We start from the raw sequence: 26149 nt of genomic DNA, 5'->3' as shown, positions 1-26149 counted from the left end.
TGACAAGTGTGAGGGAGCTGGATTAACATCAGTAGAGATACAGTCAGTAACACAGGGCGCTGGGGGAGAGGGGTTACTGAGTGACAGTGTGAGGGAGCTGGATTAACATCAGTAGAGATACAGTCAGTAACACAGGGCGCTGGGGGAGAGGGGTTACTGAGTGACAGTGTGAGGGAGCTGGATTAACATCAGTAGAGATACAGTCAGTAACACAGGGCGCTGGGGGAGAGGGGTTACTGAGTGACAGTGTGAGGGAGCTGGATTAACATCAGTGGAGATACAGTCAGTAACACAGGGCGCTGGGGGAGAGGGGTTACTGAGTGACAGTGTGAGGGAGCTGGATTAACATCAGTAGAGATACAGTCAGTAACACAGGGCGTGGGGGGAGAGGGGTTACTGAGTGACAGCGTGAGGGAGCTGGATTAACATCAGTAGAGATACAGTCAGTAACACAGGGCGCTGGGGGAGAGGGGTTACTGAGTGACAGTGTGAGGGAGCTGGATTAACATCATTAGAGATACAGTCAGTAACACAGGGCGCTGGGGGAGAGCGGTTACTGAGTGACAGTGTGAGGGAGCTGGATTAACATCAGTAGAGATACAGTCAGTAACACACGGCGGTGGGGGAGAGGGGTTACTGAGTGACAGTGTGAGGGAGCTGGATTAACATCAGTCGAGATACAGTCAGTAACACAGAGCGCTGGGGGGAGAGGGGTTACTGAGTGACAGTGTGAGGGAGCTTGATTAACATCAGTAGAGATACAGTCAGTAACACAGGGCGCTGGGGGGAGAGGGGTTACTGAGTGACAGTGTGAGGGAGCTGGATTAACATCAGTAGAGATACAGTCAGTAACACAGGGCGCTGGGGGGAGAGGGGTTACTGAGTGACAGTGTGAGAGAGCTGGATTAACATCAGTAGAGATACAGTCAGTAACACAGGGCGCTGGGGGAGAGGGGTTACTGAGTGACAGTGTGAGGGAGCTGGATTAACATCAGTAGAGATACAGTCAGTAACACAGGGCGTGGGGGGAGAGGGGTTACTGAGTGACAGTGTGAGGGAGAGGGATTAACATCAGTAGAGATACAGTCAGTAACACAGGGCGCTGGGGGGAGAGGGGTTACTGAGTGACAGTGTGAGGGAGAGGGATTGACATCAGTCGAGATACAGTCAGTAACACAGGGCGCTGGGGGAGAGGGGTTACTGAGTGACAGTGTGAGGGAGCTGGATTAACATCAGTAGAGATACAGTCAGTAACACAGGGCGCTGGGGGGAGAGGGGTTACTGAGTGACAGTGTGAGGGAGCTGGATTAACATCAGTAGAGATACAGTCAGTAACACAGGGTGCTGGGGGAGAGGGGTTACTGAGTGACAGTGTGAGGGAGCTGGATTAACATCAGTAGAGATACAGTCAGTAACACAGGGCGCTGGGGGAGAGGGGTTACTGAGTGACAGTGTGAGGGAGAGGGATTGACATCAGTCGAGATACAGTCAGTAACACAGGGCGCTGGGGGAGAGGGGTTACTGAGTGACAGTGTGAGGGAGAGGGATTGACATCAGTCGAGATACAGTCAGTAACACAGGGCGCTGGGGGAGAGGGGTTACTGAGTGACAGTGTGAGGGAGCTGGATTAACATCAGTAGAGATACAGTCAGTAACACAGGGCGCTGGGGAGAGGGGTTACTGAGTGACAGTGTGAGGGAGCTGGATTAACATCAGTAGAGATACAGTCAGTAACACAGGGCGCTGGGGGAGAGGGGTTACTGAGTGACAGTGTGAGGGAGAGGGATTGACATCAGTCGAGATACAGTCAGTAACACAGGGCGCTGGGGGAGAGGGGTTACTGAGTGACAGTGTGAGGGAGCTGGATTAACATCAGTAGAGATACAGTCAGTAACACAGGGCGCTGGGGGAGAGGGGTTACTGAGTGACAGTGTGAGGGAGCTGGATTAACATCAGTAGAGATACAGTCAGTAACACAGGGCGCTGGGGGAGAGGGGTTACTGAGTGACAGTGTGAGGGAGCTGGTTTAACATCAGTAGAGATACAGTCAGTAACACAGGGCGCTGGGGGGAGAGGGGTTACTGAGTGACAGTGTGAGAGAGCTGGATTAACATCAGTAGAGATACAGTCAGTAACACAGGGCGCTGGGGGGAGAGGGGTTACTGAGTGACAGTGTGAGGGAGAGGGATTGACATCAGTCGAGATACAGTCAGTAACACAGGGCGCTGGGGGAGAGGGGTTACTGAGAGACAGTGTGAGGGAGCTGGATTAACATCAGTAGAGATACAGTCAGTAACACAGGGCGCGGGGGGAGAGGGGTTACTGAGTGACAGTGTGAGGGAGCTGGATTAACATTAGTAGAGATACAGTCAGTAACAGGGCGCTGGGGGAGAGGGGTTACTGAGTGACAGTGTGAGGGAGCTGGATTAACATCAGTAGAGATACAGTCAGTAACACAGGGCGCTGGGGGAGAGGGGTTACTGAGTGACAGTGTGAGGGAGCTGGATTAACATCAGTTGAGATACAGTCAGTAACACAGGGCGCTGGGGGAGAGGGGTTACTGAGTGACAGTGTGAGGGAGCTGGATTAACATCAGTAGAGATACAGTCAGTAACACAGGGCGCTGGGGGAGAGGGGTTACTGAGTGACAGTGTGAGGGAGGGGGATTAACATCGGTAGAGATACAGTCAGTAACACAGGGCGCTGGGGGAGTGGGGATCCTAAGGGACAGTTGCCCATTCCTCATTGCCTCTCCTAACCGTGTTCCATTTGCCTGTCTATTTAGGCCGAGCCTTCAGAGGTGAACTCTTCGTCCAGGAGGCACTCCTCCTCGGTTGAGGTAAGGGACTCTGCATAATGTTTTATCTCTAATCCCACCCTCTTCCCTGCTCCCCCAACCCTCGATAATGAACCTTCTTCGCGGAGCCGCAGTCTGCAGACTGACGACCAGGGTCGGAGAGTCGGAGCAGGGTCGGGCTTCAAACTGTGGAGGTGGTCTTTGGGGAGGGGGATCGGGGGGGAATGAAACCTGTGGCGTGTTCCAATTGACTTGTGGGAGGTGCCCCCTTCTTGGAAAAATAGCGCTCGTTGGCAAATGATGTCTCCTGGCTTCTCGGGCCTCGGGCCTTGGGCTCCTGGCCTCTCGGGCTTTGGGCCTTGGCGTCCTGGCCTCTCGGGCCTCGGGCCTTGGGTTCCTGGCCTCTCGGGCCTCGGGCCTCGGGCTCCTGGCCTCTCGGGCCTCGGGCCTTGGGCTTCGGGCCTCGGGCCTTGGGTTCCTGGCCTCTCGGGCCTCGGGCCTTGGGCTCCTGGCCTCTCGGGCCTCGGGCCTTGGGCTTCGGGCCTCGGGCCTTGGGCTCCTGGCTTCTCGGGCCTCGGGCCTTGGGCGCCTGGCCTCTGGGGGCCTCGGGCGCCTGGCCTCTTGGGAAGGGGTGGGAGGTTAGGGGTGGGTGGGGGAGGTGATGCGACGGAGGGAGGGGGAGGGGTGGGGGTGGTGGTGCTGGTCGGCTGAGGCCGTGCTAGTGCAGGTGGGAGGAATATTGGCTAAAGGGAGCGAGAGAAAGAGATAGGGACAGAAAGAGAGAGAGAGGGAGAGAGAGCTGGAGTGAAAAAGAGAGATGTGGAGAGAGATATGTAGTGAGAGGTGGATAAAGAGACAGAGAATGCATCCAAGTTTGCTGACAATACAAAGCTAGGTGGGAAAGTAAGCTGTGAGGAGGACACAAAGAGTCTGCAAAGGGATATAGACAGGTTAAATGAGTGGGCAAGAAGGTGGCAGATGGAGTATAATGTGGGGAAATGTGAGGTTATTCACTTTGGTAGGAAGAATAGAAAAAAAGAATATTTTTTAAATGGTGAGAAACTATTAAATGTTGGTGTGGAGAGAGATTTGGGTGTCCTCGTACAAGAAACACAGAGAGTTAGCATGCAGGTACAGCAAGTAGTTAGGAAGGCAAATGGCATGTTGGCCTTTATTGCAAGGGGTTGGAGTACAAGAGTAAGGAAGTCTAACTACAATTGTACAGGGCTTTGGTGAGACCTCACCTGGAGTACTGCATATAGTTTTGGTCTCCTTATCTAAGGAAGGATAGACTTGCCTTCGAGGGGGTGCAACAAAGGTTCACTGGATTGATTCCTGGGATGAGAGGGTTGTCCTATGAAGAGAGATTGAGTAGAATGGGCCTATAGTCTCTGGAGTTTAGAAGAATGAGAGGTGATCTCATTGAAACATATAAGATTCTTGAGGGGGCTTGATAGGATGGAGGCTGAGAGGTAGATTCCCCTGGCTGGAGAGTCTAGAACTAGGGGTCATCGTCTCAGGATAAGGGGTCGGCCATTTAGGACTGAGATGAGGAGGAATTTCTTCACTCAGAGGGTTGTGAATCTTTGGAATTCTCTACCCCAGAGGACTGTGGATGCTCAGTCGTTGAGTTTATTCAAGGCTGAGATCGATAGATTTTTGGACTCTAAGGGAATCAAGGGGTCTGGGGATCGGGCGAGAAAGTGGAGTTGAGGTCGAAGATCAGCCATGATCTTATTGAATGGCGGAGCAGGCTCGAGGGGCCGGATGGCCTACTCCTGCTCCTATTTCTTTTGTTCTTATGTAGACCGATAGAGGGAGAGAGAGAGACAGCGAAAGAGATGTTGACAGGGATTGGGGCGCAGAGAGAGGGAGAGGGGCGCAGAGAGAGAGGGAGAGGGGGCGCGGAGAGAGGGAGAGGGAGAGGGAGAGGGGCGCGGAGAGAGGGAGAGGGAGAGAGGCGCAGAGAGAAGGAGAGGGAGAGGGGCGCGGAGAGAGGGAGAGGGAGAGAGGCGCAGAGAGAAGGAGAGGGGAGAGGGGCGCGGAGAGAGGGAGAGGGAGAGGGGCGCAGAGAGAGGGAGAGGGAGAGGGGCGCGGAGAGAGGGAGAGGGAGAGGGGCGCAGAGAGAGGGAGAGGGAGAGGGGCGCAGAGAGAGGGAGAGGGAGAGGGGCGCAGAGAGAGGGAGAGGGAGAGAGGCGCAGAGAGAAGGAGAGGGAGAGGGGCGCGGAGAGAGGGAGAGGGAGAGGGGCGCGGAGAGAGGGAGAGGGAGAGAGGCGCAGAGAGAAGGAGAGGGAGAGGGGCGCGGAGAGAGGGAGAGGGAGAGGGGCGCGGAGAGAGGGAGAGGGAGAGGGGCGCGGAGAGAGGGAGAGGGAGAGGGGCGCAGAGAGAGGGAGAGGGAGAGGGGCGCGGAGAGAGGGAGAGGGAGAGGGGCGCAGAGAGAGGGAGAGGGGCGCAGAGAGAGGGAGAGGGAGAGGGGCGCAGAGAGAGGGAGAGGGAGAGGGGGCGCGGAGAGAGGGAGAGGGAGAGGGGCGCAGAGAGAGGGAGAGGGGCGCGGAGAGAGGGAGAGGGGCGCGGAGAGAGGGAGAGGGGCGCAGAGAGAGGGAGAGGGAGAGGGGCGCAGAGAGAGGGAGAGGGAGAGGGGCGCGGAGAGAGAGGGAGAGGGGCGCAGAGAGAGAGGGAGAGGGGCGCGGAGAGAGGGAGAGGGGCGCGGAGAGAGAGGGAGAGGGGCGCAGAGAGAGAGGGAGAGGGGCGCAGTGAGAGGGAGAGGGGCGCAGAGAGAGGGAGAGGGAGAGGGGCGCAGAGAGAGGGAGAGGGAGAGGGGCGCAGAGAGAGGGAGAGGGGCGCAGAGAGAGGGAGAGGGAGAGGGGCGCAGAGAGAGGGAGAGGGAGAGGGGCGCAGGGAGAGGGAGAGGGAGAGGGGCGCAGAGAGAGGGAGAGGGAGAGGGGCGCGGAGAGAGGGAGAGGAGAGGGGCGCAGAGAGAAGGAGAGGGAGAGGGGCGCGGAGAGAGGGAGAGGGGCGCGGAGAGAGAGGGAGAGGGAGAGGGGCGCAGAGAGAGGGAGAGGGAGAGGGGCGCAGAGAGAGGGAGAGGGAGAGGGCGCAGAGAGAGGGAGAGGGGCGCAGAGAGAGGGAGAGGGAGAGGGGCGCAGAGAGAGGGAGAGGGAGAGGGGCGCAGGGAGAGGGAGAGGGAGAGGGGCGCAGAGAGAGGGAGAGGGAGAGGGGCGCGGAGAGAGGGAGAGGGAGAGGGGCGCAGAGAGAAGGAGAGGGAGAGGGTGCGCGGAGAGAGGGAGAGGGGCGCGGAGAGAGAGGGAGAGGGAGAGGGGCGCGGAGAGAGGGAGAGGGAGAGGGCCGCAGAGAGAAGGAGAGGGAGAGGGGCGCGGAGAGAGGGAGAGGGAGAGGGGCGCAGGGAGAGGGAGAGGGGCGCGGAGAGAGGGAGAGGGAGAGGGGCGCGGAGAGAGGGAGAGGGAGAGGGGCGCAGAGAGAGGGAGAGGGAGAGGGGCGCAGAGAGAGGGAGAGGGAGAGGGGCGCAGAGAGAGGGAGAGGGAGAGGGGCGCGGAGAGAGGGAGAGGGAGAGGGGGCGCGGAGAGAGGGAGAGGGAGAGAGGCGCAGAGAGAAGGAGAGGGAGAGGGGCGCAGAGAGAGGGAGAGGGAGAGGGGCGCGGAGAGAGGGAGAGGGAGAGGGGCGCGGAGAGAGGGAGAGGGAGAGGGGCGCAGAGAGAGGGAGAGGGAGAGGGGCGCAGAGAGAGGGAGAGGGAGAGGGGCGCGGAGAGAGGGAGAGGGGCGCAGAGAGAGGGAGAGGGAGAGGGGCACAGAGAGAGGGAGAGGGAGAGGGGCGCAGAGAGAGGGAGAGGGAGAGGGGCGCAGAGAGAGGGAGAGGGAGAGGGGCGCAGAGAGAGGGAGAGGGAGAGGGGCGCAGAGAGAGGGAGAGGGAGAGGGGCGCGGAGAGAGGGAGAGGGAGAGGGGCGCAGAGAGAGGGAGAGGGGCGCGGAGAGAGGGAGAGGGGCGCGGAGAGAGGGAGAGGGGCGCGGAGAGAGGGAGAGGGAGAGGGGCGCAGAGAGAGGGAGAGGGAGAGGGGCGCGGAGAGAGAGGGAGAGGGGCGCGGAGAGAGGGAGAGGGAGAGGGGCACAGAGAGAAGGAGAGGGAGAGGGGCGCAGAGAGAGGGAGAGGGAGAGGGGCGCGGAGAGAGGGAGAGGGAGAGGGGCGCAGAGAGAAGGAGAGGGAGAGGGGCGCGGAGAGAGGGAGAGGGGCGCGGAGAGAGAGGGAGAGGGAGAGAGGCGCAGAGAGAAGGAGAGGGAGAGGGGCGCGGAGAGAGGGAGAGGGAGAGGGGCGCGGAGAGAGGGAGAGGGGCGCGGAGAGAGGGAGAGGGAGAGGGGCGCGGAGAGAGGGAGAGGGAGAGGGGCGCGGAGAGAGGGAGAGGGAGAGGGGCGCAGAGAGAGGGAGAGGGAGAGGGGCGCGGAGAGAGGGAGGGAGAGGGGCGCGGAGAGAGGGAGAGGGGCGCGGAGAGAGAGGGAGAGGGGCGCAGAGAGGGAGGGAGAGGGGCGCAGAGAGAGGGAGAGGGAGAGGGGCGCAGAGAGAGAGGGAGAGGGGCGCAGAGAGGGAGGGAGAGGGGCGCAGAGAGGGAGGGAGAGGGGCGCAGAGAGGGAGGGAGAGGGCGCAGAGAGGGAGGGAGAGGGGCGCAGAGAGGGAGGGAGAGGGGCGCAGAGAGGGAGGGAGAGGGGCGCAGAGAGGGAGGGAGAGGGGCGCAGAGAGGGAGGGAGAGGGGCGCAGAGAGGGAGGGAGAGGGGCGCAGAGAGGGAGGGAGAGGGGCGCAGAGAGGGAGGGAGAGGGGCGCAGAGAGGGAGGGAGAGGGGCGCAGAGAGGGAGGGAGAGGGGCGCAGAGAGGGAGGGAGAGGGGCGCAGAGAGGGAGGGAGAGGGGCGCAGAGAGGGAGGGAGAGGGGCGCAGAGAGGGAGGGAGAGGGGCGCAGAGAGGGAGGGAGAGGGGCGCAGAGAGGGAGGGAGAGGGGCGCAGAGAGGGAGGGAGAGGGGCGCAGAGAGGGAGGGAGAGGGGCGCAGAGAGGGAGGGAGAGGGGCGCAGAGAGGGAGGGAGAGGGGCGCAGAGAGGGAGGGAGAGGGGCGCAGAGAGGGAGGGAGAGGGCGCAGAGAGGGAGGGAGAGGGGCGCAGAGAGGGAGGGAGAGGGGCGCAGAGAGGGAGGGAGAGGGAGACGGGCGCAGAGAGAGAGGGAGAGGGGCGCAGAGAGGGAAGGAGAGGGAGACGGGCGCAGAGAGGGAGGGAGAGGGGCGCGGAGAGAGGGAGAGGGGCGCGGAGAGGGAGGGAGAGGGACGCAGAGACACACACAGAACGCGTGAGCGAGGGGGACAGAGACACACACGCAGAGCGTCAGCGAGAGGGACAGAGATGGAGATGTAGACAGATAGAAGAAGAGAGAGACAGAGAAAGAAATGTAAAGAGAGAGAGACAGACAGATAGAGAGAACGAGAGAGAGAGAGAGACGCAGAAAGATATATGAAGACGCTGTAAGAGATATAGAGAAATAAGAGACGGAGGGGAAAAGAGAGATGTAGAGAGGGAGATGTAGCAAGCGGTGGGATAAAGATTTAGAGATGTAAACAGATAGAAGGAGAGAGAGAGAGGTGGGAAAGAGAAATAGAAATGTAGACAGAAGGGGAGAGAGAGAGAGACGGAGAAGGAATGTGGACAGATAGAGGGAGAGAGAGAGATATGTAGAGAGATTGAGGGAGGAGAGAGACAGAAGAGATGAAGAGAGTCAGGGAAAGATGTCGACACAGAGAGAGAGACGGGGAGAAAGAGAGAGAGATGGAGAGACAGAGAACGAGAGGGAATGAAAGAGGAGGCAAGAGAAAGTGCAGAGAGAGAGAGAGACACAAAACCAGCCCAGACCAAATGCCCTGTCTATCTCAGCGGCAGCGAGCTGGTTGCAGTAACTGTCCGTGTACTGGCACTGGGGGTGAGGTACACCTGGACCAGCTGGAACTATTAGGGATGGGCAATAAATGCCGGCCTCGCCAGCGACGCCCACATCCCATGAACGAATAAAAAAAAACACTGAAGGAATGCCAGTATCGGGGCAGGCGCTGAGAGTGCCCACCTGACCTGGTGCGAGTGGAGGCCCCTGTGCCCGCCTCACTGCCACTTGAAGTCGAGTTCCTAACCACACCTCTCCCTCTTGGGGCCCTCTTTTTTTTTCTCATTGGTCCAGGTCTCACTCGAGAAAGAGCTGAGCCAGTTCGAAGCTGAGTTAGTGCCAGTTCGAAGCTGAGTTAGATTCAGATCTCCAAAACATCAGGCAGCGGCTGGCACAGAAGCACAGGCAGCACCAGGTACTGGCCTCTGCACCAACCGCCGCGGGCAACCATCGCCGTGGCTGCAGGCGTGATTGCAACCGATTCCTTAACGCAAAATCAGCTGATCTGCTCGCTGCTTCCTACGGCCTGTGTCCTGGCCGGCCTCCCGCCCTCGGCTCTCCTGGCCGGCCTCCCGCCCTCGGCTCTCCTGGCCGGCCTCCCGCCCTAAGCTCTCCTGGCCGGCCTCCCGCCCTAGGCTCTCCTGGCCGGCCTCCCCGCCCTCGGCTCTCCTGGCCGGCCTCCCGCCCTCGGCTCTCCTGGCCGGCCTCCCGCCCTAGGCTCTCCTGGCCAGGCCTCCCGCCCTAGGCTCTCCTGGCCGGCCCTCCCGTCCTAGGCTCTCCTGGCCGGCTCCGCCCTACGCTGTCCTGGCCGGCCCTCCCGCCTAGGCTCTCCTGGCCGGCCTCCCGCCCTAGGCTCTCCTGGCCGGCCTCCCGTCCTAGGCTCTCCTGGCCGGCCTCCCGCCCTACGCTGTCCTGGCCGGCCTCCCGCCCTAGGCTCTCCTGGCCGGCCTCCCGCCCTAGGCTCTCCTGGCCGGCCTCCCGCCCTCGGCTCTCCTGGCCGGCCTCCCGCCCTCGGCTTCTCCTGGCCGGCCTCCCGCCCTCGGCTCTCCTGGCCGGCCTCCCGCCCTAGGCTCTCCTGGCCGGCCTCCCGCCCTAGGCTCTCCCTGGCCGGCCTCCCGTCCTAGGCTCTCCTGGCCGGCCTCCCGCCCTAGGCTCTCCTGGCCGGCCTCCCGCCCTAGGCTCTCCTGGCCGGCCTCCCGTCCTAGGCTCTCCTGGCCGGCCTCCCGCCCTACGCTGTCCTGGCCGGCCTCCCCGCCCTAGGCTCTCCTGGCCGGCCTCCCGCCCTACGCTGTCCTGGCCGGCCTCCCGCCCTGGGCTCTCCTGGCCGGCCTCCCGCCCTACGCTGTCCTGGCCGGACCTCCCGCCCTAGGCTGTCCTGGCCGCGGCCTCCCGCCCTACGCTGTCCTGGCCGGCCTCCCGCCCTGGGCTCTCCTGGCCGGCCTCCCGTCCTAGGCTCTCCTGGCCGGCCTCCCGCCCTAGGCTCTCCTGGCCGGCCTCCCGTCCTAGGCTCTCCTGGCCGGCCTCCCGCCCTACGCTGTCCTGGCGGCCTCCCGCCCTAGGCTCTCCTGGCCGGCCTCCCGCCCTAGGCTCTCCTGCCGGCCTCCCGCCCTCGGCTCTCCTGGCCGGCCTCCCGCCCTCGGCTCTCCTGGCCGGCCTCCCGCCCCCTCGGCTCTCCTGGCCGGCCTCACCCGCCCTCGGCTCTCCTGGCCGGCCTCCCGCCCTCGGCTCTCCTGGCCGGCTCCCGCCCTAGGCTCTCCTGGCCGGCCTCCCGTCCTAGGGTCTCCTGGCCGGCCTCCCGCCCCACGCTGTCCTGGCCGGCCTCCCGCCCTCGGCTCTCCTGGCCGGCCTCCCGCCCTCGGCTCTCCTGGCCGGCCTCCCGCCCTAGGTTCTCCTGCCGGCCTCCCGCCCTACGCTGTCCTGGCCGGCTCCCGCCCTACGCTGTCCTGGCCGGCCTCCCGCCCTAGGCTCTCCTGGCCGGCCTCCGCCCTAGGCTCTCCTGGCCGGCCTCCCGCCCTAGGCTGTCCTGGCCGGCCTCCCGCCCTAACGCTGTCCTGGCCGGCCTCCCAGCCCTACGCTGTCCTGGCCGCCTCCCGCCCTCGGCTCTCCTGGCCGGCCTCCCGCCCTACGCTGTCCTGGCCGGCCTCCCGCCTTACGCTGTCCTGGGCCGGCCTCCCGCCCTAGGCTCTCTTGGCCGGCCTCCCGCCCTCGGCTCTCCTGGCCGGGCCTCCCGCCCTACGCTGTCCTGGCCGGGCCTCCCGCCCTCGGCTGTCCTGCCGGCCTCCCGCCCTCGGCTCTCCTGGCCGGCCTCCCGCCCTCGGCTCTCCTGGCCCGGCCTCCCGCCCTAGGCTGTCCTGGCCGGCCTCCCGCCCTAGGCTGTCCTGGCCGGCCTCCCGCCCTCGGCTCTCCTGGCCGGCCCTCCCGCCTAGGCTCTCCTGGCCGGCCTCCCGCCCTAGGCTCTCCTGGCCGGCCTCCCGCCCTCGGCTGTCCTGGCCGGCCTCCCGCCCTCGGCTGTCCTGGCCGGCCTCCCGCCCTAGGCTCTCCTGGCCGGCCTCCCGCCAGGCTCTCCTGGCCGGCCTCCCGCCTAGGCTCTCCTGGCCGGCCTCCCGCCCTAGGCTCTCCTGGCCGGCCTCCCGCCCTAGGCTGTCCTGGCCGGCCTCCCGCCCCCTCGGCTCTCCTGGCCGGCCTCCCGCCCTAGGCTCTCCTGGCCGGCCTCCCGCCCTAGGCTCTCCTGGCCGGCCTCCCGCCCTCGGCTCTCCTGGCCGGCCTCCCGCCCTCGGCTCTCCTGGCCGGCCTCCCGCCCTCGGCTCTCCTGGCCGGCCTCCCGCCCTAGGCTCTCCTGGCCGGCCTCCCGCCCTCGGCTGTCCTGGCCGGCCTCGCCCTCCCTCGGCTCTCCTGGCCGGCCTCCCGCCCTCGGCTCTCCTGGCCGGCCTCCCGCCCTCGGCTCTCCTGGCCGGCCTCCCGCCCTCGGCTCTCCTGGCCGGCCTCCCGCCCTCGGCTCTCCTGGCCGGCCTCCCGCCCTCCGTAAACTTCAGCTCATCTGCTGCCCTGTATCCTAACTCGCACCAAGTCCCGTTCACCCATCACCCCCCTGTGCTCGCTGACCTACATCGGGCTCCCTTTCCAGCAACACCTCGATTTTAAAATCCTCATCCTCGTGTTCAAATCCCTCCATGGCCTCACCCCCTCCCTATCTCTGTAACCTCCTCCAGCCCCTTCAAACCCTCCCAGATCTCTGCGCTCCTCCAATCCGGCCTCTTGGCATCCTGATTTTAACCGCTCCACCATTGGCGGCCGTGCCTTCAGCTGCCTAGACCCTAAGCTCTGGAATTTCCCTCCCTAAACCTCTCCGCCTCTCTCTCCTCTTTAAGACGCTCCTTAAAACCTACCTCTTTTGACCAAGCTTTTGGTCACCTGTCCTAATATCTTCGTATGGGCTCGGTGTCAAATTTTGCCTGATAACCCTCCTGTGAAGCGCCTTGGGACGTTTTAACTACGTTGCTTCAGACCCCCTCACTCGTTCACCGAATCGGGCAGGAATGGCCACTCAATGTTGCCATGATTCTATCAGCCCCCATCGCACCTTAGAATCTGACAGCACAGAAGGAGCCATTCGGCCCGTTGTGCCTGTGCCGGCTCTTTGAAAGAGCTTCCCAATTTAGTCCCACTCCCCCTGCTCTTTCCCCGTAACCCTGCAAATTGGTCCTCAAGTCCAATTGTCTTTTGAAAGTTCCTCTTGAATTGGCTTCCTCCACCCTTTCAGGTAGTGATTTCCAGACATTACCAACCCTCTGTGTGAAAAATTTCTCCTCATTCCCCTCTATTTTAAATCTCTGACCTCTGGTTACCGACCCACTTGCCAGAGGAAATGGTTTCTCCCGACTTGCTCTATCAAAACCCGTCAATATTTCGAACACCTCTATCAGGTCTCCCCTTAACCTTCTCTGCTCTAAGGAGAACAATCCCAGCTTCTCCAGTCTCTCCACATCTCTCGCTATATCTCCCCTTCTTTGGAGACAGATGAACTGCCACTTATTTCTGCCTTGATTCCAACTTGCAACGGGCTGTTCAACCCTCCCAGCTCAGGCTAGGCCGGGACATGCTTTGCTAGGCCAGTGCTGCTTGGGTCTTTGTCTCGAGGTTCGGTATTGGCTGAGTCCTGCTCTGCTTGGCTGGTCCTTTAACTGCGACATGCTTTGCTCGGTTAACGGTGTTTCTGATTCGGTGTATTAGTGCAACACGGGGCTAACGATGGTTGGGTTTCAAACTATTACCTGGAGGGGATTTCAAGGCCCACGTACAGCACGGGTTAGATACAGAGTAAAGCTCCCTCTACACTGTCCCGTCAAACACTCCCAGGGCAGGTACAGCACGGGATAGATATAGAGTAAAGCTCCCTCTACACTGTCCCGTTCAAACACTCCCAGGGCAGGTACAGCACGGGTTGGATAGAGAGTAAAGCTCCCTCTACACTGTCCCATCAAACACTCCCAGGGCAGGTACAGCACGGGTTAGATACAGAGTAAAGCTCCCTCTACACTGTCCCATCAAACACTCCCAGGGCAGGTACAGCACGGGTTAGATCCAGAGTAAAGCTCCCTCTACACTGTCCCGTCAAACACTCCCCGGGCAGGTGCAGCACGGGTTAGATACAGAGTAAAGCTCCTCTACACTGTCCCATCAAACGCTCCCAGGGCAGGTACAGCATGGGGTTAGATACAGAGTAAAGCTCCCTCTACACTGTCCCGTCAAACACTCCCAGGGCAGGTACAGCGATGGGTTAGATACAGAGTAAAGCTCCCACTACACTGTCCCATCAAACACTCCCAGGGCAGGTACAGCACGGGTTAGATACAGAGTAAAACTCCCTCTACACTGTCCCGTCAAACACTCCCAGGGCAGGTACAGCACGGGTTAGATACAGAGTAAAGCTCCCTCTACACTGTCCCATCAAACACTCCCAGGGCAGGTACAGCACGGGTTAGATACAGAGTAAAGCTCCCTCAACACTGTCCCAACAAACACTCCCAGGGCAGGGACAGCGCGGGTTAGATACAGAGTAAAGCTCCCTCTACACTGTCCCATCAAACACTCCAGGGCAGGTACAGCACGGTTAGATACAGAGTAAAGCTCCCTCTACACTGTCCCAACAAACACCGACCGTACGGGCACCGAGGGCACGGACTGCACTGACCGTACGGGCGCCGAGGGCACGGACTGTACTGACCGTACGGGCACCGAGGGCACGGACTGCACTGACCGTACGGGCACCGAGGGCACGGACTGTACTGACCGTACGGGCACCGAGGGCACGGACTGCACTGACCGTACGGGCACCGAGGGCACGGACTGCACTGACCGTATGGGCACCGAGGGCATGGACTGCACTGAACCGTACGGGCACCGAGGGCACGGACTGCACTGACTGTACGGGCACCCAGGGCACGGGCTGTACTGACCGTACGGGCACCGAGGGCACGGGCTGTACTGACCGTACGGGCACCGAGGGCACGGACTGCACTGACCGTACGGGCACCCAGGGCACGGACTGTACTGACCGTACGGGCACCGAGGGCACGGACTGCACTGACCGTACGGGCACCGAGGGCACGGACTGTACTGACCGTACGGGCACCGAGGGGCACGGACTGTACTGACCGTACGGGCACCGAGGGCACGGACTGTACTGACCCGTTACGGGCACAGAGGGCACGGACTGTACTGACCGTACGGGCACCGAGGGCACGGACTGCACTGACCGTACGGGCACCGAGGGCACGGACTGCACTGACCGTCACGGGCACCCAGGGCACGGGCTGTACTGACCGTACGGGCACCGAGGGCACGGACTGTACTGACCGTACGGGCACCCAGGGCACGGGCTGTACTGACCTGTACGGGCACCGAGGGCACGGACTGTACTGACCGTACGGGCACCGAGGGCACGGACTGTACTGACCGGTACGGGCACCAAGGGCACGGGCTGTACTGACCGTACGGGCACCCAGGGCACGGACGTACTGACCGTCATGGGCACCGAGGGCACGGACTGTACTGACCGTACGGACACCAAGGGCACGGACTGTACTGACCGTACGGGCACCGAGGGCACGGACTGTACTGACCGTACGGGCACCGAGGGCACGGACTGTACGGGCACGGACTGCACGGGGACAGAGGGCACGGACTGTACGGGCATGGGCTGTACGGGCACCGAGGGCACAGACTGCATGGGACAGAGGGCACGGACTGTACGGGCACGGGCTGCATGGGGACAGAGGGCAAGGACGACACGACACGAAGACTTTTTTTTAAAATTAAGAATGTGATGGTTTGATGATGAGCGGATACTTGGTGGAGTTTAGGACCCAGTGTCGACCTCCTGGCGAACAGTGTCACAATCGGAGAGCTTCCAAGAATTCCTCATTCCGATCATTCCGTCCTGTCTCCCCGTGGGATCCAGACTCCGATCTTTCAACACGTATGCGTCTGATCTCTTTCAGGAAACCTCGGCAGCCTGCGGGTGAAAGGGCATCTCCGACTGTCAGGTGAGTGGGAACAGGTAGACAGCGTCCAGCCAGTCTGACCGTCAGTCTGACCGTAGGGAGTGTGTGAGGAGAGGGGGCGTCACAGTCTGGGAATGATCGGACATTTCCAGCACTTTGTGGGGGAAACGCTCCCAGCACTGCCCTACTTAAAGATTCCTCGTCGAGTTTACAGCCGACACAGTCTGGACCCCGCAGAGAGATCAGAGTGTTCGAGTGAGGGGTGTGGGGTATATCAGAGTGTTCGAGTGAGGGGTGTGGGGTATATCAGAGTGTTACAGTGAGGGGTGTGGGGTATATCAGAGTGTTCGAGTGAGGGGTGTGGGGTATATCAGTGTATTACAGTGAGGGGTGTGAGGTATATCAGAGTGTTACAGTGAGGGGTGTGGGGTATATCAGAGTGTTCCAGTGAGGGGTGTGGGGTATATCAGAGTGTTCGAGTGAGGGGTGTGGGGTATATCAGAGTGTTCGAGTGAGTGGTGTGGGGTATATCAGAGTGTTCGAGTGAGGGGTGTGGGGTATATCAGAGTGTTCGAGTGAGGGGTGTGGGGTATATCAGAGTGTTCGAGTGAGGGGTGTGGGGTATATCAGAGTGTTCGAGTGAGGGGTGTGGGGTATATCAGTGTATTACAGTGAGGGGTGTGGGGTATATCAGTGTGTTACAGTGAGGGGTGTGAGGTATATCAGAGTGTTACAGTGAGGGGTGTGGGGTATATCAGAGTGTTACAGTGAGGGGTGTGGGGTATATCAGAGTGTTCCAGTGAGGGGTGTGGGGTATATCAGAGTGTTCGAGTGAGGGGTGTGGGGTATATCAGAGTGTTCCAGTGAGGGGTGTGGGGTATATCAGAGTGTTAAAGTGAGGGGTGTGGGGTATATCAGAGTGTTACAGTGAGGGGTGTGGGGTATATCAGAGTGTTCCAGTGAGGGGTGTGGGGTATATCAGAGTGTTAAAGTGAGGGGTGTGGGGTATATCAGAGTGTTACAGTGAGGGGTGTGGGGTATATCAGAGTGTTCGAGTGAGGGGTGTGGGGTATATCAGAGTGTTACAGTGAGGGGGTGTGGGGTATATCAGAGTGTTCGAGTGAGGGGTGTGGGGTATATCAGTGTGTTACAGTGAGGGGTGTGGGGTATATCAGAGTGTTACAGTGAGGGGTGTGGGGTATATCAGAGTGTTACAGTGAGGGTGTGGGGTATATCAGAGTGTTACAGTGAGGGATGTTGGGTATATCAGTGTGTTACAGTGAGGGGTGTGGGGGATATCAGAGTGTTACAGTGAGGGGTGTGGGGGATATCAGAGTGTTTCAGTGAGGGGTGTGGGATATATCAGAGTGTTACAGTGAGTGGTGTGGGATATATCAGAGTGTTACAGTGAGGGGTGTGGGGTATATCAGAGTGTTACAGTGAGGGGTGTGGGGTATATCAGAGTGTTACAGTGAGGGGTGTGGGGTATATCAGAGTGTTACAGTGAGGGTGTGGGGTATATCAGAGTGTTACAGTGAGGGATGTTGGGTATATCAGTGTGTTACAGTGAGGGGTGTGGGGTATATCAGAGTGTTACAGTGAGGGGTGTGGGGTATATCAGAGTGTTACAGTGAGGGTGTGGGGTATATCAGTGTGTTACAGTGAGGGGTGTGGGGTATATCAGAGTGTTACAGTGAGGGGTGTGGGGTATATCAGAGTGTTACAGTGAGGGGTGTGGGGTATATCAGAGTGTTACAGTGAGGGGTGTGGGGTATATCAGAGTGTTACAGTGAGGGGTGTGGGATATATCAGAGTGTTACAGTGAGGGGTGTGGGATATATCAGAGTGTTACAGTGAGGGGTGTGGGGTATATTCGTGTGATCATAATTCAGTTAGATTTAGTACAGTTTTGGAAAAGGACAAAGATAGAACAGGAGTTAACGTTCTAAATTGGGGGAAAGGCCAACTTTGCTAAGCTGAGAAGTGATTTAGCAAAAGTAAACTGGAAACAGCTACTTGAAGGTAAATCAGTGTCAGAGCAGTGGGAGACATTCAAGGGGTTCAGAGTAAACATGTTCCCACAAAGAAAAAGGGTGGGACTGCCAAATCTAGAGCCCCCTGGATGACAAGGAGCATACAGGGTAAGATAAGGCAAAAAAGGGAAGCTTATGTCAGACACCAAGAGCTCAATACTGCAGAAAGCCGAGAGGAGTATAGAAAGTACAGGGGTGAAATTAAAATTAGGAAAGCAAAGAGAGGGCAGGAAAAAATACTGGCAAGTAAAATCAAGGAAAACCCCAAATTTTTTCATAAATACATGAAGAGCAGGAGGATAACTAAGGAAAGAGTAGGGCCTATTAGAGACCAAAAAGGTAACCTGTGTGTGGAGGGGGAAGATGTGGGTCTGGTTCTTAATGAGTACTTTGCGTCTGTCTTCACAAAAGAGGAGGACAATGCAGAGATTGTAGTTAGGGAGGAGGAGTGTGAAATATTGGATGTGATAAACACAGTGAGAGAGGAAGTATTAAGGGGATTGGCAACTTTGAAAGTAGATAAATCACCAGGCCCGGATGAAACGTATCCCAGGCTGTTAAAAGAAGCCAGGGAGGAAATAGCGGAGGCTTTAACAATCATTTTCCAAGCTTCACTGGATTCAGGCGTGGTGCCGGAGGATTGGAGGACTGCTGACATTGTACCATTGTTTAAAAAGGGAGAAAGAGATAGACCGAGTAATTATAGGCCAGTCTGTCTAACCTCGGTCGTGGGCAAATTATTGGAATCGATTCTGAGGGACAGGATAAATCGTCATTTAGAAAGGCACGGGTTAATCAAGGACAGTCAGCATGGATTTGTTAAGGGGAGGTCGTGTCTGACGAACTTGATTGAATTTTTCGAGGAGGTAACAAGGAGGATCGATGAGGGTAGCGCGTTTGATGTAGTGTACATGGATTTTAGCAAGGCTTTTGACAAGGTCCCACATGGCAGATTGGTCAAAAAAGTAAAAGCCCATGGGATCCAAGGGAATGTGGCAATTGGATCCAAAATTGGCTCAGTGGCAGGAAGCAAAGGGTAATGGTCGACGGGTGTTTTTGTGACTGGAAGGCTGTTTCCAGTGGGGTTCCGCAGGGCTCGGTACTCGGTCCCTTGCTTTTTGTGGTGTACATTAACGATTTGGACTTAAACTAGGGGGCATGATTAAGAAATTTGCGGATGAAACAAAGATTGGCCGTGTGGTTGATAGTGAGGAGGAAAGCTGTAGACTGCAGGAAGATATCAATGGACTGGTCAGATGGGCAGAAAAGTGGCAAATGGAGTTTAATCCGGAGAAGTGTGAGGTGATGCATTTGGGGAGGGCAAACAAGACAAGGGAGCACACAATAAATGGGAGGATACTGAGAGGTGTAGAGAAACAGAGGGACCTTGGAGAGCATGTCCACAGATCCCTGAAGGTAACAGGTGGATAAGGTGGTTAAGAAGGCATGTGGAATGCTTTCCTTTATTAGCCGAGGCAAAGAATATAAAAGCAGGGAGGTTATGTTAGAACTGTATAAAACACTAGTTAGGCCACAGCTCGAGTACTGCGCACAGTTCTGGTCACCACATCACAGGAAAGATGTGATTGCACTAGAGAGGGTGCAGAGGAGATTTACAAGGATGTTGCCAGGGCTGGAGAATTTTAGCTATGAGGAAAGATTGGATAGGCTGGGGTTATTTTCCTTGGAACAGAGGAGGCTGAGGGGAGATTTAATTGAGGTGTATAAAATTATGAGGGGCCTGGATAGAGTGGATAGGAAGGACCTATTTCCCTTAGCAGAGGGGTCGATAACCAGGGGGCATAGATTTAAAGTAATTGGTCGAAGGATTAGAGGGGAGCTGAGGAGAATTTTTTTCACCCAGGGGGTGGTGGGGTCTGGAACTCACTGCCTGAGAGGTGGTCGAGGCAGAAACCCTCAACTCATTTAAAAAGTACTTGGATGAGCACCTGAAGAGCCCGTAACCTACAGGGCTACGGACCAAGTGCGGGAAAGTGGGATTAGGCCGGGTGGCTCATTTCTCAGCCGGCGCGGACTCAATGGGCCAAATGGCCTCCTACTGTGCCGTAAATTTTCTATGATTCTAGTGTGTTACAGTGAGGGGTGTGGGGTATATCAGAGTGTTACAGTGAGGGGTGTGGGGTATATCAGTGTGTTACAGTGAGGGGTGTGGGGTATATCAGAGTGTTAGAGTGAGGGGTGTGGGGTATATCAGTGTGTTACAGTGAGGGGTGTGGGGTATATCAGAGTGTTAGAGTGAGGGGTGTGGGGTATATCAGAGTGTTACAGTGAGGGGTGTGGGGTATATCAGTGTGTTACAGTGAGGGGTGTGGGGTATATCAGAGTGTTACAGTGAGGGGTGTGGGGTATATCAGAGTGTTACAGTGAGGGGTGTGGGGTATATCAGAGTGTTACAGTGAGGGGTGTGGGGTATATCAGAGTGTTACAGTGAGGGGTGTGGGGTATATCAGAGTGTTACAGTGAGGGGTGTGGGGTATATCAGAGTGTTACAGTGTGGAGTGTGGGGTATATCAGAGTGTTACAGTGAGGGGTGTGGGGGTATATCAGAGTGTTACAGTGAGGGGTGTGGGGTATATCAGAGTGTTACAGTGAGGGGTGTGGGGTACATCAGAGTGTTACAGTGAGGGGTGTGGGGTATATCAGAGTGTTACAGTGAGGGGTGTGGGGTATATCAGAGTGTTACAGTGAGGGGTGTGGGGTATATCAGAGTGTTAGAGTGACGGGTGTGGGGTATATCAGAGTGTTACAGTGAGGGGTGTGGGGTATATCAGAGTGTTACAGTGAGGGGTGTGGGGTATATCAGAGTGTTACAGTGAGGGGTGTGGGGTATATCATTGTGTTACAGTGAGGGGTGTGGGGTATATCAGAGTGTTACAGTGAGGGGTGTGGGGTATATCAGAGTGTTACAGTGAGGAGTGTGGGGTATATCAGAGTGTTACAGTGAGGGTGAGGGGTATATCAGTGTGTTACAGTGAGGGGTGTGGAGTATATCAGAGTGTTACAGTGAGGGGTGTGGGGTATATCAGAGTGTTACGGTGAGGGGTGTGTGGTATATCAGAGTGTTACAGTGAGGGGTGTGGGGTATATCAGAGTGTTACAGTGAGGGGTGTGGGGTATATCAGAGTGTTACAGTGAGGGGTGTGGAGTATATCAGAGTGTTACAGTGAGGGGTGTGGAGTATATCAGAGTGTTACAGTGAGGGGTGTGGGGTATATCAGAGTGTTACAGTGAGGGGTGTGGGGTATATCAGAGTGTTACAGTGAGGGGTGTGGGGTATATCAGAGTGTTACAGTGAGGGGTGTGGGGTATATCAGAGTGTTACAGTGAGGGATGTGGGGTATATCAGAGTGTTACAGTGAGGGGTGTGGGGTATATCGGAGTGTTACAGTGAGGGGTGTGGGGCATATCAGAGTGTTACAGTGAGTGGTGTGGGGTATATCAGAGTGTTACAGTGAGGGGTGTGGGGTAGATCCGTGGTTTATAGCTGGGTGTGGGGTATATCGATGGTTTATAGCTGAGAATGGGTTATATCGGTAGTTTACAGCTGGGCGTGGGGTATATCGGTAGTTTATAGCTGGGTGTAGTGTATATCGGTGGTTTATAGCTGGGTGTGGATTATATCAATGGTTTATAGCTGTGCGTGGCGTATATAAATGGTTTATAGTTGGTTGTGGGTTATATCGGTGGTTTATAGCTGAGAGTGGGTTATATTGGTAGTTTACAGCTGGGTGTGGGGTATATCGGTGGTTTATAGCTGGGTGTAGGGTATATCGGTGGTTTATAGCTGGGTGTGGGGTATATCGGTGGGTTATAGCTGGGTGTGGGGTATATCGGTGGTTTATAGCTGGGTGTGGGGTATATCGGTAGTTTACAGCTGGGTGTGGGGTATATCGGTGGTTTACAGCTGGGTGTGGGGTATATCGGTGGTTTATAACTGGGTGTGGGGTATATCGGTGGTTTATAGCTGGGTGTGGGGTATATCGGTGGTTTATAGCTGGGTGTGGGGTATATCGGTTGTTTACTGCTGGGTGTGGGGTATATCAGTGGTTTATAGCTGGGTGTGGGGTTTATCAGTAGTTTACAGCTGGGTGTGGAGTATATCAGTGGTTTATAGCTGGGTGTGGGGTATATCGGTAGTTTACAGCTGGGTGTGGGGTATATCGGTGGTTTATAGCTGGGTGTGGGGTATATCGGTGGTTTATAGCTGGGTGTGGGGTATATCGGTAGTTTACAGCTGGGTGTGGGTATATCAGTGGTTTATAGCTGGGTGTAGGGTATATCGGTGGTTTATAGCTGGGTGTGGGGTTTATCGGTGATTTTTCCTGGGCGTGGGCCATATCAGTGATTTATTGTGTGTTCGGGGTTTATCGACAAACCTCGATTCACCCAAGTTCATCCAACTTCCCAATTGAAGCCCCTCCCCTCGATTTGAAGAGTTCCCGTGGAAACGGTGAGCAGGAATCAGGCATGTCCAGTGGTCGGTGCCAACGGGAACATTGACCGAACCAGCAGCCCTTAAAGGGCTGCTGCTCGCTCTGGACACTGGCTTCCCTCATTAACGCTGAAAGAGGCACCGTATTGGGTCTCCTGTGTAAAGACTACTTGAAGGACGTTGGTACAGAGGGCGCAATGAATGCCTCATGCCTTGGGTCCAAAGTGCGTGGGTGAAGGTGGCAGCGCGAGTGGGTACAGACTACCAGCGAACAAAGCAGGGCAAAGTTCAATAGATCAGGAGGAGTGTTCTTGCCTTTGTGTACACAAGCACATTGTCCTTTGGTCAAGGCCGGGAGCCAATGTTAATATTCAGCTGCTTGCACCCCGAGGGAAATTTACCGTGAAGCAGAAACGCAGACCATTGGCCTCCTTCCAACTACGGTCCGTCATTCAACTGAAGGCCCAGGATGTAGGCCGGGTGCTTCCGGGGGACCTTATCTGGGGCGGAACGTCCGTCCGCCCCTAACGTGGCCCCCCCCTCCCCTCCCCCTCCACCACCACGTCCGGGTGGGCAGAGCTGGGAACTCCCAATGCCGGAAGTTTCTTTGTAAATAATTAATAATATTGTTCCCTTTTATCCTGACTCTAACCTATAGCCACCTGTACTTTGCTGGTGGGCATTTCAACGTCATGTACTTTTTTTTTTAAAAGCGGTTCAGATTTACGAGGATGATATGAAAGGGTTTGATAGGGTAGACGTAGAGAAGATGTTTTCACTTGTGGGGGAGACCAGAACTAGAGGCCATAAATGTAAGATAGTCACTAATAAATCCAATAGGGAATTCAGGAGAAACTTCTTTACCCGGAGAGTGGTGGGAATGTGGAACTCGCTCCCACAAGGAGTAGTTGAGGCGAATAGTATCGAGGCATTTAAGGGGAAGCTGAAAGGAATGGAAGGATATGCTGATAGGGTGAGATGAAGAGGGGTGGGAGGAGCATAAACACCGGCATGGACCAGTTGGGCCGAATGGCCTGTTTCCGTGCTGAACATTCCATGTAGTTCTCAGGATGTACAATTTTGTCTTAAAAAGTATTTGGACAGTTCCATGGGTAAGATGGGTATAGAGGGATATGGGCCAAGTGCAGGCAATTGGGACTAGCTTAGTGGTATAAACTGGGCGACATGGACATGTTGGGCCGAAGGGCCTGTTTCCATGTTGTAAACTTCTATGATTCTATGTGGCCATCACTAGCAAGGCCGACATTTATTGCCCATCTACCAGTTGCCCTGATGGTCCTTCTGTGGTAGTTTGATACAACTGAGTGACTCACTCGGCCTTTTTCAGAGGGCAGTTAAGAGTTGACCATGTTGGTGTGGGGCTGGAGTCACATGTCGGCCCAGGCCGGGTAAGGACGGCAGGTTTCCTTCCCCCAAAGGGGATAAGTGACCCAGTTGGGTTTTTGTAACAATCAGACAAGTTTCCTGGTCACTTTTTCTGCTTTTCGAACTACCACGGTGGGATTCGAACTCGCATTCTAACTGGGCTATTAGTCCAGGCCTCAGGATTACTAATCCTGTAAACATAACTGTCAGACCACTTTCACTGTGGCCTCCCTGAGTTAAACTGTCAATTCACCCTGAATTATGAGCAGTTTTGTGTACAGTGCCAATGCACCAGGGCAGAACGCCAATACTTGTTGGACAGGCATCAGAGAGAGAGAGCGAGGGAGGAGGGGGGGACGCGGAGGGCGAGGGAGGAGGGGGTACGCGGAGGGCGAGGGGGGGGGGACGCGGAGAGCGAGGGAGGAGGGGGGGACGCAGAGGGCGAGGGAGGAGGGGGGGACGCAGAGGGCGAGGGAGGAGGGGGGGACGCAGAGGGCGAGGGAGGAGGGGGGACGCGGAGGGCGAGGGAGGAGGGGGGGACGCGGAGGGGGGACGCGGAGGGCGAGGGAGGAGGGGGGGACGCGGAGGGTGAGGGAGGTGGGGGGGACGCGAGGGAGGAGGGGGGGACTGAGTTAAACTGTCAATTCACCCTGAATTATGAGCAGTTTTGTGTACAGTGCCAATGCACCAGGGCAGAACGTCAATACTTGTTGGACAGGCATCAGGAGGGAGGAGGGGGGGGACGCAGAGAGCGAGGGAGGAGGGGGGGACACGGAGAGCGAGGCGGGGGGGAAGCGGAGAGCGAGGGAGGAGGGGGGCACACGGAGAGCGAGGCGGGGGGGAAGCGGAGAGCGAGGCGGGGGGGAAGCGGAGAGCGAGGGAGGAGGAGGGGGACGCGGAGAGCGAGGGAGGAGGGGGGGACGCGGAGGGCGAGGGAGGAGGGGGGATGCGGAGGGCGAGGGAGGAGGGGGTACGCGGAGGGCGAGGGAGGAGGGGGGGATGCGGAGGGCGAGGGAGGAGGGGGGGACGCGGAGAGCGAGGGAGGAGGGGGGGACACGGAGAGCGAGGCGGGGGGCACACGGAGAGCGAGGCGGGGGGGAAGCGGAGAGCGAGGCGGGGGGGAAGCGGAGAGCGAGGGAGGAGGGGGGGACGCGGAGGGCGAGGGAGGAGGGGGGGACGCGGAGAGCGAGGGGGGGGGACGCGGAGAGCGAGGGAGGAGGAGGGGGACGCGGAGAGCGAGGGAGGAGGGGGGGACGCGGAGGGCGAGGGAGGAGGGGGGATGCGGAGGGCGAGGGAGGAGGGGGTACGCGGAGGGCGAGGGAGGAGGGGGGATGCGGGAGGGCGAGGGAGGAGGGGGGGACGCGGAGAGCGAGGCAGGGGGGGAAGCGGAGAGCGAGGGGGGGGGGAAGCGGAGAGTGAGGGAGGAGGGGGGGACGCGGAGGGCGAGGGAGGAGGGGGGGACACGGAGAGCGAGGCGGGGGGCACACGGAGAGCGAGGCGGGGGGGAAGCGGAGAGCGAGGCGGGGGGGAAGCGGAGAGCGAGGGAGGAGGGGGGGACGCGGAGGGCGAGGGAGGAGGGGGGGACGCGGAGAGCGAGGGGGGGGGGACGCGGAGAGCGAGGGAGGAGGAGGGGGACGCGGAGAGCGAGGGAGGAGGGGGGGACGCAGAGGGCGAGGGAGGAGGGGGGGACGCGGAGAGCGAGGGGGGGGGGACGCGGAGAGCGAGGGAGGAGGAGGACGCGGAGGGCGAGGGGGGGGGAAGCGGAGAGTGAGGGAGGAGGGGGGGACGCGGAGGGCGAGGGAGGAGGGGGGGACACGGAGAGCGAGGCGGGGGGGAAGCGGAGAGCGAGGGAGGAGGGGGGGACGCGGAGGGCGAGGGAGGAGGGGGGGACACGGAGAGCGAGGGAGGAGGGGGGGACGCGGAGAGCAAGGGAGGAGGGGGGGACACGGAGAGCGAGGCGGGGGGGAAGCGGAGAGCGAGGGAGGAGGGGGGACGCGGAGAGCGAGGGAGGAGGGGGGGACACGGAGAGCGAGGCAGGGGGGGGAAGCGGAGAGCGAGGGGGGGGAAGCGGAGAGTGAGGGAGGAGGGGGGGACGCGGAGGGCGAGGGAGGAGGGGGGGGACACGGAGAGCGAGGGGGGGGGAAGCGGAGAGCGAGGGGGGGGGAAGCGGAGAGTGAGGGAGGAGGGGGGGACGCGGAGAGCGAGGGAGGAGGGGGGGACGCGGAGGGCGAGGGAGGAGGGGGGATGCGGAGGGCGAGGGAGGAGGGGGTACGCGGAGGGCGAGGGAGGAGGAGGGGAGGCGGAGGGCGAGGGAGGAGGGGGGGACACGGAGAGCGAGGCGGGGGGGAAGCGGAGAGCGAGGGAGGAGGGGGGGACGCGGAGAGCGAGGGAGGAGGGGGGGACGCGGAGGGCGAGGGAGGAGGGGGGATGCGGAGGGCGAGGGAGGAGGGGGTACGCGGAGGGCGAGGGAGGAGGAGGGGACACGGAGAGCGAGGCGGGGGGGAAGCGGAGAGCGAGGGAGGAGGGGGGGACGCAGAGAGCGAGGGAGGAGGGGGGGACGCGGAGGGCGAGGGAGGAGGGGGGATGCGGAGGGCGAGGGAGGAGGGGGTACGCGGAGGGCGAGGGAGGAGGAGGGGAGGCGGAGGGCGAGGGAGGAGGGGGGGACGCGGAGAGCGAGGGAGGAGGGGGGACGCGGAGAGCGAGGGAGGAGGGGGGGACGCGGAGGGCGAGGGAGGAGGGGGGACGCGGAAGGCGAGGGAGGAGGTGGGGACGCGGAGAGCGAGGGAGGAGGGGGGACGTTGAGAGCGAGGGAGGAGGGGGGGACGTGGAGAGCGAGGGAGGAGGTGGGGGACGCGGAGAGCGAGGAGGAGGGGGACGCGGAGAGCGAGGGAGGAGGGGGGGACGCGGAGAGCGAGGGAGGAGGGGGGGACGCGGAGAGCGAGGGAGGAGGAGGGGAGACGGAGGGCGAAGGAGGAGGAGGAGGGGACGCGGAGGGCGAGGGAGGAGGAGGAGGGGAAGCGGAGGGCGAGGGAGGAGGAGGGGACGCGGAGGGCGAG

The 26149-nt window shown here is 59.3% G+C and overlaps 1 protein-coding gene across 1 annotated transcript in view; it reads left to right on the top strand.

Moving 5' to 3' along the window:
* Window positions 1–26149, top strand: part of sorbs3 (sorbin and SH3 domain containing 3) — a 148540-nt gene that overhangs the window by 96528 nt on the left and 25863 nt on the right. The window contains exons 10-13 of the mRNA XM_068001522.1: window positions 2786–2839; window positions 9013–9050; window positions 9100–9308; window positions 15038–15263. Coding sequence (XP_067857623.1) covers window positions 2786–2839; window positions 9013–9050; window positions 9100–9308; window positions 15038–15263 — 527 coding nt within the window. The remainder of the gene's footprint in view (window positions 1–2785; window positions 2840–9012; window positions 9051–9099; window positions 9309–15037; window positions 15264–26149) is intronic.

Source organism: Heptranchias perlo, chromosome 20 (assembly GCF_035084215.1).
Source record: "Heptranchias perlo isolate sHepPer1 chromosome 20, sHepPer1.hap1, whole genome shotgun sequence".
Lineage (NCBI taxonomy): Eukaryota > Metazoa > Chordata > Chondrichthyes > Hexanchiformes > Hexanchidae > Heptranchias > Heptranchias perlo.
This window is presented reverse-complemented; position numbering and strand designations above follow the sequence as displayed.